This window comes from Semicossyphus pulcher, unplaced genomic scaffold, assembly GCF_022749685.1.
Source record: "Semicossyphus pulcher isolate SPU_LCO1_2020_fin unplaced genomic scaffold, fSemPul1.0.p SCAF_20, whole genome shotgun sequence".
NCBI lineage: Eukaryota > Metazoa > Chordata > Actinopteri > Labriformes > Labridae > Semicossyphus > Semicossyphus pulcher.
In genome coordinates, this window is record NW_027211694.1 from 9,533,179 (window position 1) to 9,549,476 (window position 16,298).

The following is a 16,298-nucleotide window of genomic DNA, read 5'->3' on the forward strand; positions in this document are numbered from 1 at the left end:
ACATCTTCTCTGCTCAATGAAAGTGATGGAATGACGTGTATTGCGGGGAAAAATTGTAAAATTTGAAAGACTGACTTGAGAGAAAAAGAGATGGAAAAGGGACACTGCTGATCATTTTGCAGTGAATACATTTGTGTGTTGGTTTTTAATCTGTTTGACATGATTGAAGAGCGCTTCCTGTCCACTTCCACATAGATTACAGCAACAAGTGCCAGGCCCTTTTCTAATATAACACCACCAGTAACCGTAAACCAACGGGCTTTGCTGGAAAAGATAAGAGAGTGAACAGTTTTCCGATCAATGAGAAGAGGGCAGATGAAGGGAAACAACATACATTATTCCAGCAGCAGCAGCAGATTGTCTGCAGGAAGCATATCCAGAAAGAAGCTGGAGAAAAGAAATTCAAAGAGCGAGTTTTTAGAAGTCAAGCGGCCACAAATGTTCTCAAGATTGAACCGGCCGTAACCCTGCAGGTATTTCAGTCCACCTCATGACTTACAGATTGAGACAGAACGACAGAGAGATGGAGAGAGAGAGAGAGAGAGCAGAGCAGGGAAATGAGTAACAAAAGCCGAGCTGCGAGCCCCCTGCCTGGTCACAGCGCTGTAAGGCAGCTCAGCAGTGAGGGGAGCGATAGCAGGGAGACCTGTCACTCACCCTTTGAAGCCACGGGGGAGATTCAGGAAGGAGAGGAGAGAGAGAGCGGGCGGAGGAGGAGGAATGAGTTAGGGAGCCTCCAGACACTTGTCCCCTTTCACGTCCAACACCACCAACCCTCGCTGTACGATCTTGTCCTTCTCCGCTCGCTTTTTCTGTCTCCCTCTCAGCAGGGGGAGAAGGTTAGATTAGCGGGCCGCGTGGACCTGCGGGCTAACAGGTAGCGCACCTTTAATGCCACGGCGGTCAGTCAGTGAGGCAGGGGTCCCCTCGCAGCGCTGTCTGCTGCGGAGTCGGATCCCAGATGTGAGGTGGAGTAGCACCAGTGTGTTACGCTTCTTCGATCGCTAAAGTATATCAGCCTCCCGCTAAGACTCCCTTTAATTTCACATCAAGTTAGAAGTTTCTCTCAACCTCCTGCTCCTAAACAACCTAAGCAAACTAATCTGCCGGGGATTAACCTCAACACCCAACGGGAGAGCCGTTACAGAGGTCATACGTCTGCACAGTTTTGACACAGCCAACGCGACTCTCTGTAGTTACTTCCCCGCTAACAATGACATTTCCCTGATTTGCACCCACAAAGCGCCGTCCCTCACAGCGCAGGCATCCGGAGAAAGTGCATTAATTAAAATCCTGCTGTGTAGCAGATATGCCTAATCCCAAACATTAAACAGAGAATGGTGAATTAAAGAGCAGAACGAGTTCAGCTCCACTCTGTGGGGATGTGGTTTTTTTGCCCACTCATCCTCCTATAGAGAGAGGAGGCGAGCCAGAATGAAGGAAGGGAGGGAAGGGGGGGTTTTTAATGCGTCTTTAATGAAGTGAATGAATATTTTCTTCCATAAAGAAAAGCAGTAAAGCTCAGAGTTCATGTCGTACCTTTGGATAGCTGCAAGACGTCTCCATTATAGCTCGTCATTAAACATAAAACACTGTGCCAAGTACCATGGCATCACTCATCCCTGTGTCACCTGCTTGTTTTACAAAGCACATATCTGCCATACCCGTCAATGATTGTCTTTAATAACTCTTGGCGATGGATAGCGGCGGATCTTACGTGCTCCAGCAACGCAACGCGGCCAGCCTGGCATCTCGCATTAGCGTGCCACATCCTCGTTAATACCCCGAGATTAATGTCAAATCATCTACACTCCCCCAGTAGTGTCGCACCAGTCCATCTCGCCTGAAGCTATATATTGAGGCATTAAATGCGGTTCGTCCTGGCATTGATTGACACTGAGAGACGGATCCAGCCCGCCTCCTTAGCCCCCTTTCCTTCTGCTATTCTCTCCATCCTCCTCTTTTCTCTCTGGCTGCCATATGTTTCACAGAGCTGGACAGATTTGGGCAATCAGACAGCCGCCATTGTACTGCTGTCTGTATGAATAGAATGCGTGGAGAGACACAGTGCCATTATGTGGTGACATTACGTTGTTTCCTTTCTTTCACGCTGAATGTTCCTCTCAGTTGTCTCTCCTCATAGGCTCTCATCCTGCATGTCCTGCCCTGCCTGATTGAACGCCTAACACTCTGCCGTGCTTTAACAAAGAGGGCTGAAACCTGAGCAAAGTGTGCCAGGTCGGGTTACAGTGGCATTTGGCATGTGGCTGTGCTTTGCTGCTCCAAAATGTGTCTGATGATATCTTGAACAGGGCGGGCACCCAAGGGATTAAAGAGGAAACCCCAGCAGGCTTCTGCTTTTGCTCGGACTTCTGAAAATGAAGTCCAGTGCTTATCATTTTCCACATCAAGGTTCATGACCCTTCTTGGCTGCAGACTTCCTGGCACTGTCGCCGGGTTTGCCTCTGCGCGTTTTTGCAGGTTCGGTGGAATTCCTCACACTTTTGTCGTGCTAATTTAAGTTTCCCAGCGTGCCGCATGACTTTGGATGACATTCTGCTCCGGCCCACTCACCTCACCGTGTTCTGCACAGCCCCTGTCAGAGCAGAGCGATACCATAGTCAGCAGCTTATTCTGGCTTCCTCCAGCAGCATGTTGGTCATAGTGTGTTCCAGCCATGGTGTGTTAGTGTGTGTGCCATGCTTAACAGACTGCAGCTCTGTGTGACTAGCCTTCCTTTTGCCACCCCAAACTCCTGCCATAGCACGCGCCGACCAAAGTCCCCAATCCATTCTCCTTCAGTATGTTGTTTTCCAAATGTGGTCTTGCACGGAGGGTTTTTTTGAGTGTTATTCTTGCTCTTAGCGACATCTGTCAGCTGCGTTCTGTCTCCCGAGCATAGGGTAGACTCTTCCTAAAACTGTGGACAATCAATCTCACCACTTGCTGTAAATTAGCTTCTACATACAAGTTCTCAAAGATGATCTAAAATCAATAGAAGTGCTCGAATGTGTAACCAGATCTATTGGATTTCAAAGGGCAATTTTCAGTGGATGGAGGAAGGTTCCAAAGGGGCAACAACAGCATTGACCTAAGATGTGTAAGGTGTCTTATGGAGTCGACCTACAACAAAACAAGCAATCAATATTTTGTTATTGCTCGGTATATTTTGCATAAATTCCTGCATGCAAATCATTTTATCCCTGCAAAACATCAACTGTAAAACATAATATGGGCCCTGCAGAACATTTTTACTTACTTGAAAGGGGTTGCATGCAGAGTCAGAGGAAGTGCGCCACTTCCCATGTGCTTCTCTGCTGCACTCCTGCCAACACAAGGAAACTCAGAGAGGGTGCTCCTGCGGTTTTCACACCGGAATGGCTTCCCTGTCTGAATCACACCTTCTGCTAGCTGTTAGCCCCATGGAGAGAGGGAGATAGTCACTTTGGGCACATTTATTTTTCATTGACAGACTCAAAAGCAGAAATGAAATCTGCACATGCAAACTCCAAAGATGCATCTATCTCTAACCACATAGATATCTTTTACTGTGTGTGTTTTTGTGACGGTAAAAATCACAGAGAAATTATTCTTAAGAGGCTTTTTTTGACGGCAGAAGCTTCTGTCTTTTATCTCTGTCTTCAGTGCTGCAGTTATCCCTCACAGCCACTAGGGGGATACACTTTATAGCCAGCATGGCCACTTTATGGAGGAGCAGGATTCTCTCTGTATGATCCGGGGCATAGCGGGGATTTGTCCCACACATACACACACACATCTAAGAAATGTTTACTACACATTTCGCAGGGGGTTGAGGAAGTGTGCTATGTGAGTCAAAAGCGCCAGTAACTCCCCCCTGAGTATCCGTCATTACCATATGAGTAGCTCCAGCCAGGCAGCCCGAGTGTGTGTGTGTGTGTGTGTGTGTGAGAGTGTGTGTAAGCGTGTGAAAGAGAGAGTGAGATGCCAATGTTTCCATCCATGCAGGCGCTTGTGTGAACACACTTGTTTGTATGTGTTCTTTTATGTGTGGGCCCGATGCACGTCTCACCTTCCCACTACACGGCGACAGAATGAAGTCTGTCTGGCAGTGGATGTCTATTGTGTCGTGCTAATGTGATAGCAGAGATTAGCATTGTAATCCATTTAGCATAGAGCAGCTAATCCACTTTATTACTGTTGAAAAGGAATCAGATAATGCTGGCTAGCACCAGTGTAGCTGCCTTAATGATTTCAGACTGATGAGAATCACTTAAAGATATATTAATAAATGCTGTTGCTGACAGTGAAAGCAGGATTAGACATTTCATTAGCTTTAGCTTATTATTAAGGTACCTGGTTGTGCTTTTGGTTTGCATATAGTGTGTTTTTAAGTCAAACACATGCTGCACATTGTTATTTTAATTGACTTTAAGCGTATTATTCCTTCAGTTTGACTTTAGGGTGTGCTGTTTCTGTTGTTTGTACCTTAAATACAGGCTTTTAAATACTTTATAAGTGCCACTTTTATAGCACGAATAAATCAACTGCTCTGTTTTGTATTTCTCTCCAGTCCCACTGCGCCACAACCAGCCAGCGTCGCATGCTCGCGGACATGCGGTGCACTCCCTGGTGGCTCGTTTGTTTTGTTAGTGGCCACATTGAGGGATAATATACAGGAGCTTCCCCTCGAAGCCCCTCTGCTCCCTGGTGACTGTGTATCTGTCCCGACACAATAAAACTCTATATTCAGCCTCTGCCATGGACTATCTGCCCTTTAACTCCTGCTCCACACTTGTCTCGTACACAAGTGTGTGTAAGCTGATACACACGCATCTTTCCCATACATGCACGCACACATTGTGGACCTCAAATTAACTCACCCGATCGGGGCAGATTAGATAACCCCACCTGCTGAATCTGGCCCCGGCTCGCGTGGAAATTTCTTTCTTCCTGCCTCCCCTCTCTTCTTTCTCTCTCTCCCGTTTGCCTTCTGTTCTGTTTCTTTGCAACTGACCCCAGCGCGCACAATGGTTCCCAGTGAAAGTGTGTGAGGCTTTGATACACAGACCTCAAGGTCCTTTGAGATCAAGATCGCTACACAAGCCAAGCAGGAGGCCGAGCGGGAGAGGGAGAATGGCTGAGAAACAAAGGAGAGGAGGGTGAAATCAGGGTGAAAGATGGTGCCTGTTTAAAGAAATGTCGTGTTGTGAAACTGGAGATGATTGGAAGCAGCAGGACGTTAACGGCGCCCTTGTACTTGGGTTTCTCTCTTTAATATACTTTATTGTCAGCGTAAAGACAAAGAGAAGTTCCACTTGGCTTTGCTAGAAAGATAGACAACAGAGAGGGTACAGCATCGTTTTATTAAAGGGTTCAGTTTACCTACTTAGAGCAGTTAAGGCCTTATGACCTCTGAGAGACTGTAGCTTGAGGCGTGGCTGAGGTAAGGTATTTATAATGATATGCTGACAGAGCGCGCTGTCATCAGCATATTATAATTAATCATAGAGTGACTCACCTGTCTGCTCGACCATCTGCTTCCTGTCCAATTATCTCCCGTTTTCGTGCACAAAGAAGCACCAAGCGTCATCACAACTTTAACAAGACTCGCTTCACACTTGTCTGCAAGCCCACACAGGTCCGTGTGTATGCATGTGTGCGAGTGTGTATTCTGCCGGGTGCTGAAAGTTGCTTGAGTAGGAATATGTCAGGACTGCCTGTTAGTGGGAAATTACAGCCAGAGGACCAGATTTAGAAAGGATCATTTGGAGCGCACACCCCCCTGTACATGTGCGTGTGTGTGTGACGATGTAAGCAGATGTTCGGGCACAACCCAGAACACTTCCATCACACCACCAGGTGTGTGTGGGGCCAATTTCATGCACTTTCTGCTGAGTAAACACACCTAGGGGCCCACAGACCACACCTCTCGCCCAGATGCCTAATTACCCTAATCACTTTTGAATGGCTGGAAGTGGGATAGGAAAAGATGCTCAGCTCAGACAGAGCAGTGAAAGCCATGATGCATGGGAACATCTTAAGACGGTATGCTGTGCATGGGCAATTCTGTGGAAAATAAAGGTGCATTTTTAATGTTTATTTGGGCACTTGGTTGTCCTACATACAACCTTTTGTTCTATAACCAAGTCCTTCATTGTGGAAGGAATTTCTCTTCCTTCTTACCCCATCTATTCTTTATTTCTATGCCATATTTTTAGCCCTGTCATTTACTTTATTTGTTAACTTTTACTACTACTTGTCAGATAGCACGGTGACACGGTGAAACAACCATCGGTCACATATTTGTTATTTTTAAGAGCAGCTCCAGTCATGTTTTAAGACATATAAAATGCTCTGCTTCAAATGATAAATTGTGTTTGATATGTTTTTTCTGCAATTAATTACCTTGTAAAAATCCTCCCAAGACATCTCCTCCTTCTCCCTCATTAAAAATTCCACAATCTGCATAGGCCCCGCCCACTATGCACATTTCAAACCGCCCCCTCCAGCGCGAAAAACAGACACGTCTCTGCCATCGTTTAGTGGCAACTTGTTGAAACTTAGCTAGCTTGAAATGTAGTCATTAGCAGTAGTAATGTTAACGTTAGTAGTGAGTTTGCAACAGCTGGATTGTGCGTTGCCGCAGTGGTTGCCATAGCGTCACCCCGTCCATTAACGGGATTGGCTCCTTAGGTTTGTGACGTCTCAAACCTGCCAATCTGAACACGTGTTGTTCAGCCTGTCCTTGCTACACTGCTGTTTAAAAGCAGACAGGCCCAGCCATGGAGATGACTGCTGATGTTGTAGCACATGAAAAAATACCACATGTAGAAGTTTACAAGGTTAAACCACTGGAGAGGGTCTTTAATACCTGAGAGGAAAAAGTCATAAGAATTATAATGCGTTTATTAATTCTTAATGTGCTTCTGTGTTTTCCCAGATCCGAGTAGACGGCTCCTCTCGTGCGCTCCAGTATGAGACGGTGCAGGCGGTGGAGAACGGACCCATCCTCAGAGACATGGCCTTCTCCTATGACCACCACTACCTCTACGTCATGTCTGAAACCCAGGTAAGACACACTCACACACATCAAAAGCCAGCCCTCACCCCCTGCTGACTCAATATCATAACCACTGGCATTTATCATTGTGTTATGTCAGAGGGAAGAATAACCTTTGGTGCAGCATAGAGGATTTCATTAGAGCCTTGCTGGAGGAGAGAAAAGGATTAGATGGACTGTTGGATGCTCTGACCATGTTCCTTTTACAGAAACACACTGTGAGCGTACGGCTGGAGTGAATAAATGTGTTGAATTACAGGCAGAGAGGAGAGTGGTTCGCACACGCATACACACACTATCACTCATAGTACCTTTGATGACATGGAATGTGGGGCGAAATAGCAGCACTCTGAGTAATGGACACAGACACAGAGAGACTGAACACCTCTATGAGAGGCAGAACCTCGCTAAAATAGCACCATGAGAAGTCCGTAACACACATGCTGAGCTCACGCATGCACACACCTATGACTCACTGTCTTAGGTAGTCACACAGGAGCAGGGGATGAATTAGATTGTATTCATGTATTAAAGGTAGCAGTTTATGAGCCAAATCAGGCCACCAGTTGAAGATGGTGGATAAGTCTCTTTCCAGTTCAGTGTAGCCTCATTTGTTGTTTGTTATTCATGTGGCTGAAGTTGAGATAATATGCATATCATTCCCCCTCCCGCCTCTTTATCTCCTGCCACCCGTAATCACAGAAGGCCACTGCTGTTTCGCTGGCAGCGATAGCCTAGTTACCCCTGTATATTGTCTGCGGCTTCCAGAGGATTATAGACCTCTCTGGCACCGCCAAAGTGTCAGTATTTGCTAATGTGCGGTGCAATTTGTTTGTGTACGCGTGCGTGCAGATTTGAAGTGCCCGGGATTATCCCGATAACACTTTAAATATCACACAGGCGGCGAGTTGAAGGTGCCCTTTCGAATGCAACTCTATTGAGGTCTCCATACGCAGAGAGAGAGAAGAGGATGACGCTAGTTTGTAATTACATGTGATTATTCTTCTGCACAAATCCAGCAATGTGAGAGTTTAGTATATCTCTCTGGTTATAATTGGGCGTACAGCATAACAAATACATTGTTAGGAATGCTTCATTTCCATTCCTTCCCATGACGTTGGATTCCTTTATGTCTCATGATCGTCGCCCAACATCTCGTTACCAATTTAGCATTTTTTAATTAGCATTCCAATTAGCTTATATTGAAAAAAGTAAAGTGAATTTTGTTGGTTTATAGTGCTCCCATGTGCGTGTGTGTGTGTGGGTTTTAGGCCTTGATAGTAATTAGTCTATTAGCCTAGTTAGAGGCCTGACCTCCACTAACTGTTTAGGAAGAACATCTGGGAATTACCATACACACAAATACGCAGAGCAATTAGTGAACGCACAAACACGCGCTCGTTTTCAGAACACAAAAAGAGTGAACGAAAACAACTCAAGGAACATGGCTTCATTCCAACAATCCTTTTAAAGCCATTATAATCTTGTTTGTTTACTAATCTTTGCACATTTTCCTAATTAATTGAAGCGGATATATTTCACTTTTCTTTGCCATAACTTTTCTATTTTCTCAACCTTCGCTGAAAAACACTCCTCTATTACCAAAAGTGCCAGCTCTGATTCGCTGTTACAACACAACACTGCTTCCAAGTGTCTGCAATCACCAAAGGAGACGAGCGTAAATTGCCTCATCTCAACACTGAGAACATGTGTCAACAATATTTTGGCGTAATAGGTTACACACATGCGCGTTCCCTGATTCCAAGTGGTGACAAACGCCGCGCAAGAAGCTCGAAACGGTCGATAGCAGATGGACACCTGCTGCTTCCGGGGGCCTGGGACCCAGACACTCGGAGAGAGTGTGATAAATGGAACAAGGGAGAAATACAGAAACAGGAAACACATGATAGAATGAGAGGAGGGGAGGGGGGGGGAACAACGGGAGGCTGAGAACAGAGCTGGTCGATGCAGCTCCTCTCCTGCTGTTCTCAGCCTGGAAACCCTGCGCTTCAGATTGGCGATGGTACCAGGAGGCTGAACACCTCTGGATCCTGCTGGTGTGTGAGTCCAGCAGGAGTGTGAGGAAGAGAGGGTGAGGAAAGGACATAAGTAAGGAGTATGTAATTATTAAGAATGGTGCAGATAGTTAGTTTTGATTCCTCGATTCAGGGCTTCACGATTATATTGATCAATATTGAGATCGCAATTATTTATTAGTTTTAGGGACATTTTTTATTGTACTTTCACATTTAAATACACAGAGCAACACTTTCAGTTCCATACTGTTCTAAAGTCCAGCTCATGTACAAATGTTTGGGCGGATAGGGCGTCACGCTGTGCAGTGCCGCTGTTACGGATATCTGACTTGACGCAGGAAAGGAGTTGCGACGTTATCCCTCTTGGCCGTCAAACACTCTTTTTGCAGCTGGTTGAACAAGTTAGTTGTGTTAATGTTTCATGCACTCTTTGCATATTATTTTTCCTTCTTAACATCACTCGCCCTAAAACCAAAAAAACCTCCAAACAACCAATGACGAACCCTTTCAGTAGGCTTCCTGTTTGAGTTTAACAAGCCTTAAACTTCATGACACGTCTGCATGAACAACACTTCAGACGTAACAAGATAAGTTTAAGTTGAGATCATAATAAAAACATCAAAGAGGCATTCACGAGGACAGCTACATATTCTCTTCTAGTTTTCAACAGCTGTTTTAACCACGACAACCACAGACTCAAGTCGCCAGTTAAAACAGTCACTTGTTGAACCGTAACACCGGTCTCCACTGTTTACTCTTCCACTCTAAACTGCCGCTGCAAGGTAGGCACTCATGGCATGACGTGCCGGCTCCCCCAAAAGTGAAGCCAAAACTCGATCACCGTCTGGGGGAGTGGCTGTTAGTGTAGGAGGCGCTTGATTTAATATGTTTGGTATAGTTTTCTGCGGGCGGAGCTCACATTTTAAACGGAAATATCGCTGTCAATCAATTATTTGATTGTGGGTAAGCCAAAATCATGATGAGGATTAATTGTTCAGCCCTGACTTGATTCATATTGTATACGAAGGCTGCAGGTAGCGGCTTTAAGGTAGTGCTAAAGGTGAACAACATTTCCCAGGGTGTGTGGAAAACTGTGATGAGTCACGTTGAGTTGCTCATATTTCTGATCCCAGCAGATGGTAACGAAGAAAACTTTGAGAACATTGAGAAAGCCTGCTTTAATCTTCTCACTTTAATTAACGATAAACAAATGGAAACCTGTTCTCACTGCAATCATTGCTCTCTATGACGATGAGATATATATATATATATATTATAAAGTTAAATCTTGATTCACAGGCTCGGGAAGACAAATAAGAACATTGTGATGCACTTTGGAAAGCCTTTTTCAGTGCAGACTATAGTTTTATCACTTCCCATCACTAAAGAAGAAGATATATAAGTGTCTATAATCAGCCATAAATAAATTACAACTTGGCGGCAGTGCTGGAACACCTTGACAGAGCGCTGCAGCTCCTGGGAGGGGCATCACGCTGAGAATCACACTTTACGCTGCTTGTCTGTGTCACATTATACACTCATTAGAGGAGAAAGCCAGCCAAGTACTGACACACATACCGGCGCCGTACTGCAAAAAAAATGCTCTCCACATTCCAGTCATTGTACCTCTCTCATCCTTCATTCAATTTCTCTTCCGTGCCATCTCCATCCACCCTGTGACTGCGTCCTCTTTGTTAGGTTTGTTTTTCTTTCAGGATTATAGATTTTTGCTCCTCCAGCCCCTATTCATTTCTAAAGGGGATTTGTAAAGGGAATGAGGATTCAGCCTTTTGTGTTCCTCGCTGCTCTCTCTTCATCTCCTTTCTCTCCATCTTTATTCCATGCCTAACCCTCTCTAACACAACCCATTGTCATTTTTACTCCTCTCCATCCCCCAGTCCTCCGTTTTTCTTCACCATTCCTTAGTACCGGAGTAATCTGTCATCCATACCCTCTCATTAATCCACTGATTGGCTGTCCTCTAATTGGATCTCTGCCTCTCTCTCTCTCACCCCCACACACAAGTCATCTTATTAGTGGGTTAAATAGATGTTCTGGTATAAAGAGGACAGTCAGATTATAGAATGGGGTGTGATTATGGATGTTGGGGCTGCTGTTTGAGTGACAGGGCAGGTCGATCCCACTGTTAATATGAGCCGGTGCTGCTCTTCACTCCCGTGTAACTACCCTGTTAACACTGGTTCATCTGTCAGCCACAATGAGGACATCTGTGTGGAATGAATGAGCTGCTGTTAGCTCAGTATGTAAATTAAAAGCAGAACTCACACAAAGGCTTCCTTTTTAATAGGTGCAATAAAGCAATTGTTAATTTCCTCGCAGTCTAATGCAGAATAAACAACTTCTGTTTGGGAGTAATTTGAATGAACTCGCATTTCTCTGCAGCCAGGCTGTGCAGAGGCTTGCATAGGCTTCCAGGGCATTTGGGACCAGTTCATGCAGCGCCTGTTGAGTCTTAACCTATCAATCCTTCTCCAGTGTTCCCACAGCCATGCTTCACCCTCCAGCAACCCAGCAATCACACCTGTCCTGCCAGCACCTGCTCAGTCAGACAGCGGTTAGATTTTATCAAGCTTTTCTTACTTAAGTAATTTCTTTCCAACATGTGCCGAGGCTTTTCCACTCAGCATCTAAACTGTTGCTGGAAAGTGCCGGGACCGCCACACTCATGCTGCTAAATAATTCATACCCAGCGTAGCAAATGCAGATCTGTAAGTGTAAATTATTGAAAGTGTGTACTGTAGTCGGGTGAGATCGTTCAAAGTCAGTCGCTTTTTTTCCTGTTTTTTCGAACGCCCCGAGGGAAATCCGACAAGCCAATTTGCGGAAGTATCGCGTCTTCGCATCTCATCAAAGACGTTTAATACCAGAATCCTTTAATTTCTATCAGCGGGAAACTTTTAACCACATCCTGTACGCCGCGGCTTTCCTCGCTCCCCTTCTCGTGTGTGGCTGTGAGTTATGAAGGTGTTTAGTTGTGCATATTATGTTTGTGTCCCAGTTTAGCTGCAGGCTGCTGTGGTCTAACAAGGCATGTGAGCGGAGCTGATGTGCGGCAGCCACCGCTGCCTGACACACTTCTGAAAAATGTCAACCAAGTGGAGCAGACAAGGTTGGAGTGAACTCACGGCTCACTCAAAGTCCCTTTTGGAGTTCTACCTTTGTCTTCTCTCTCTTTCTCTCCTGCAGTACATTTATGAACCCTTCTCTCTCTCGCTCTATTATAAAGTGAATCTGCAAGCTAATTATACAGACAGCCACTTTATAAAATGTGCCGTTCTGTGAGTCATCATCAGCTACTTTTGTCAATGTGTTGTCTGCTGGAAACAGTCCAGATTGTGCACTCTGCCTGCGTAATACAGGCCTTATTTTTACCCAGGCTATGCCGCAGGGCAAGATGATGCAGCCTGTGCAGAATTAGCTTTTCTATGTGTGTGTGCGACTGCACTAGCAGCAGCTGCCAATGGGAGAAATGGCATTAGGGACTAAATGCAAATACAGTTTGAGCAGCGAAGGGTCAGCCCTCGCCTGACACCTTAAATGCACTTAACCTTGACATCCATCATGTCTTCGGCGTGCTCCTCGCACTGAGGACTGACAGTGTAATGGGACGACATTAGCAGTAAGTGCTGTATGATTTTATTGCTGCTGAGGTTAGCATGCCTCAGCTTTATTTGGTAAGCAGAGACACACCAGAGATGACAGGTGCCCCGTGCAGGACTTTCCAAACTGTAAACTATTAAAGTAAACAGCCTCAAGCTTGTTTAAATGTTTTCGTGCATTGGAGGGGGGGCTTCCTCTCTTCACAACGGAAAGATAAGTCGCAATGATTGATTGTATCCGCGCCATTTGTCGTGCGCTGACACTCCTGACAGCGCAATGGATGGCTTTCTCATGTGACCTCTGAGAGCGTCGAATGAAAACAATATTGCACCTGCAGCCGCCCGGCCCGCTCTGTTAACTGACTTTATGATATAATACCGTCGGGTTGGCCGCTGACGGATTGAGAGGCGCGGCGGCTGTGACGAGGCGATGGCTCGTTGATGCGTCGCTCGCTTCATTTGACTGCCGCGTTAAACTGTCCTCCATCCCGATGGAGAGGAGGGAGGTGGGACAGCGGAGGGCTGTGGATGAAAGAGTTAATAAGTGATCGGTGATGAGAGAGAGAGTTGTTTCACCACTTCTTAATAACTGGCATTGCTGTGGATACAGGGATGTTTATACTTTATATCACCCAGGGGGGCTGTTTGCATCTGCAAGACATGCTGTTGTGATAACAGCAGGTCAGGATTTATTATTCCCATCCATTGTCTTTCATGTGAATATTGATTTCACTCTATCAGCTGTAATGATTCTTGATGCATGGCCTGCAGTCATCCTCATAGAGGATACTTAATAAAGGCGTTCTTCACACTTCCCCACAACAGCTAACATACAATGCGTCATTAAAAGAATCACCCCAATGCACGACATTAGCCACATTTAACCCGATTATTTCTTATTAATTCCTGCTTCCCCGGCCGGTAGGAATGATGCACTGCCAGCATTGTGCCAAACTAATGAACAAACTCACACCGGGGAAGGAGAAAAAGACGGAGCTAGCCTGAGGGGGAAGAAGAGGAAAAGATAAGAGAAGTTCAGTGTGCCCTACAGGCTGTGAGGCAGCGTCGGCCTATCGCTTTAATTTCCCTCTCTCTGTTCATTTGGAGTGCTGGAGTTTGGCTGCAGGTGGAATCTCTGTTTAATTACAAGCGGAGGGGGCAGGAGAAGAGTAGGATAAAGAGAAAGAACAGAGACGAGGCAGAAGATTTAGTTAATAATAAAAGTCTCTGCAGATTTATTAAATGATCGCTTTCCCACTTGCAGGTTGAGTCGAGGGCCGCCGGCGTGATGTAAGGAGGAGGGGAGACAGAGAGGAAAGAAAAACAAAGTTAAGCTTTATCATCTTTTCAGAGGAGTGATGAAGATCTGGAATTTGAAATGCACTTACAGGCAGAAAAAGACGTCTCCCTCCGCCTTTGACGTCAGTCCTCCACAGACACAATAGACCCAAACTCTCACTGTATATATCATCTATATATAATTTGACGCCATTGTGCTATCGCAGGAGATGATCAAGGACGTCTTCCTCTCTCCCCCCCCCCCCCCCGCACATTAAGGCATCAAGTACGTCTGTGATCTTGGCCTTTTTTAAAAGCACGATTACATTCAGGCGCTTCCATCTCTCCCTATTGTGAGAGGAGGGAGAGTGCAGGGCATAATGGCTGTCATTTGCTCACCTGAAACAGGAGGGAATTATAAATGCCATGCTCCCCATCCTTTGTATTTATCCCCGCTGATATGATAGCGCAGCCATAGTGAGGAGACAGTGAGCCGTAATGGTTGCCCCTCTGGCAAAGCCCACGGAGAAGATTGCATGAAATGAATGTGATATCGAGATGAGAGAGACAAGGGGTGCATTGGGTCGTTTAGCCACCAAATCCCTCCATTTTTTTTTTTATAAAAGAGGGGGACAAAAGTGTTGCGTGCTCCAGTGTGTGTGTGTGTGTGTGAGCCGGATAGAGAAAGAAGGGTCTGGAGAGATGATGAATGTATGATCTTACACACCTCAGAGCATCTGAGTGACGGAGAAAGACGGACAGACAGAGGGGAGAATGAATGATATCAGGAGCCGCGCTCTGGAACAGAGGATCCACATTGGCAGCCGCCACTTCTGCCGAGCTCTGAATGCGGTGTGTGTTTGTCTTTGTGCGCGAGCGTGTGTGTTTTATCTGTCGTGGAAAAAACCATTTCCCCCAGATGCAGGCGTCTAAGGCCTCGATAGGCATCAGGAGGTCCCTTCCATTCCACAAAGTCTAAATCCGTGTGTGTTTTTGTATCCGTGCGTACACGTGGGTGGTGTGTGTATCGCCATATCTGCCACCGATGAAGTGTTAAATTATAAAGCGTTCAGATATGGTGGCATTGTTTGCTACAGTTCTGTCTGGGTGCTTAGCTTTTATGGCAGATCGCGAGGTGACAAACCACTCGACGCGGTGACATGGCCGCGTAGATTACATAAATACACACAAACACGGGGAGATTGTGGTTTTCATACACTCTCATGATAAGGCTTTGGCAGCTGAAATCCTTCCATAGGATCACACAATGGCCTTTCTCTCCAGCAGCTAACAGGTTATTTAGCCGGCAGCTGGCTGAGGCAGAGGTGGATCTCGGGAGGAGGAGGGTGAAGAGCGACAGGAAAGAAGGGAATCTAGTGTGATCATGCACACACTCGCACTACTATCTCTCTGATTCCATCTTAAACTCATTCCCTTTATCTACCTAATGCAAATGCTGCTCTACACAATGGGGAGGGCAGAACATACCAGCTGATATATCCCCCCTAAAGCACACACACGCTTAACACACAAAGATGCACTTTTTAATCTGTAATAGCATGCAGGATTCCTCTTGACTTTGACAAGCAGATACGCCCCCTCTGAATTCATTCAGCTGTGTATAAATCCGTGTGTGTTTTCGCACACATAACCGCCTGAGTGTGCTATTTATAGTGTTTGGAGAACTACACAGAAGACGCATAAATGTAGCGAGGAAGGAGGGAGAATGATGTAGTGCCAGCGTGTCGGAGTCTGACTTCAGTGACACTGTGTGCGTCTTTTGTGGTTCCCGCGCATCCGTGCGCACACGTGTCGGAATATGACTTGTGGGTAAAACTGCCGCATCGACTTGGTGTGTTTTTATTTGAGAGAGAGAGAGAGAAAGAGAGAGAGAGAGAGAGGGAGGCTGTCAGGCAGAGATGCTCCGTGTGATAGTCTGTGCGTCTGACAGAGAGGAGCGCCGTCAGTGCCAGGCTGCGCTTCAGAGATACCGCTACACATAGGCGGTTCTGATCTCCTGTTACATTTAGCCGTGCCCTACATCGGATGGTTTAATTATGGCCCTTTTGTGCGCTCAAATGTGGAATTTATTCGGTGGAATGTTGCAGGAAGTCGTGTATAATTGCATTACTTATATCTGGAGGTGTAAAGAGCGACTAGTGGTGGAGGTGATGCACTTTCATTACAACTGCCAAGATGTCTTCAACATGTTTGCCAAAGTTCTTTATGTATATTTCTCTACTTATTTATACCACAATAGTTAGGTTACGCTGAGGGCTCCTTTTTTCCGACAACATAACAAGTAAATAAGTGCGTAAGAGT

General features: G+C 45.8%; 1 protein-coding gene across 1 annotated transcript in view; it reads left to right on the top strand.

Annotated features, from left to right (window-relative positions):
- Positions 1-16,298, top strand: part of plxna4 (plexin A4) — a 208,559-nt gene that overhangs the window by 102,917 nt on the left and 89,344 nt on the right. Inside the window, exon 3 of the mRNA XM_069670686.1 lies at positions 6,923-7,051. Within this exon, the coding sequence (XP_069526787.1) occupies positions 6,923-7,051 (129 nt within the window). The remainder of the gene's footprint in view (positions 1-6,922; positions 7,052-16,298) is intronic.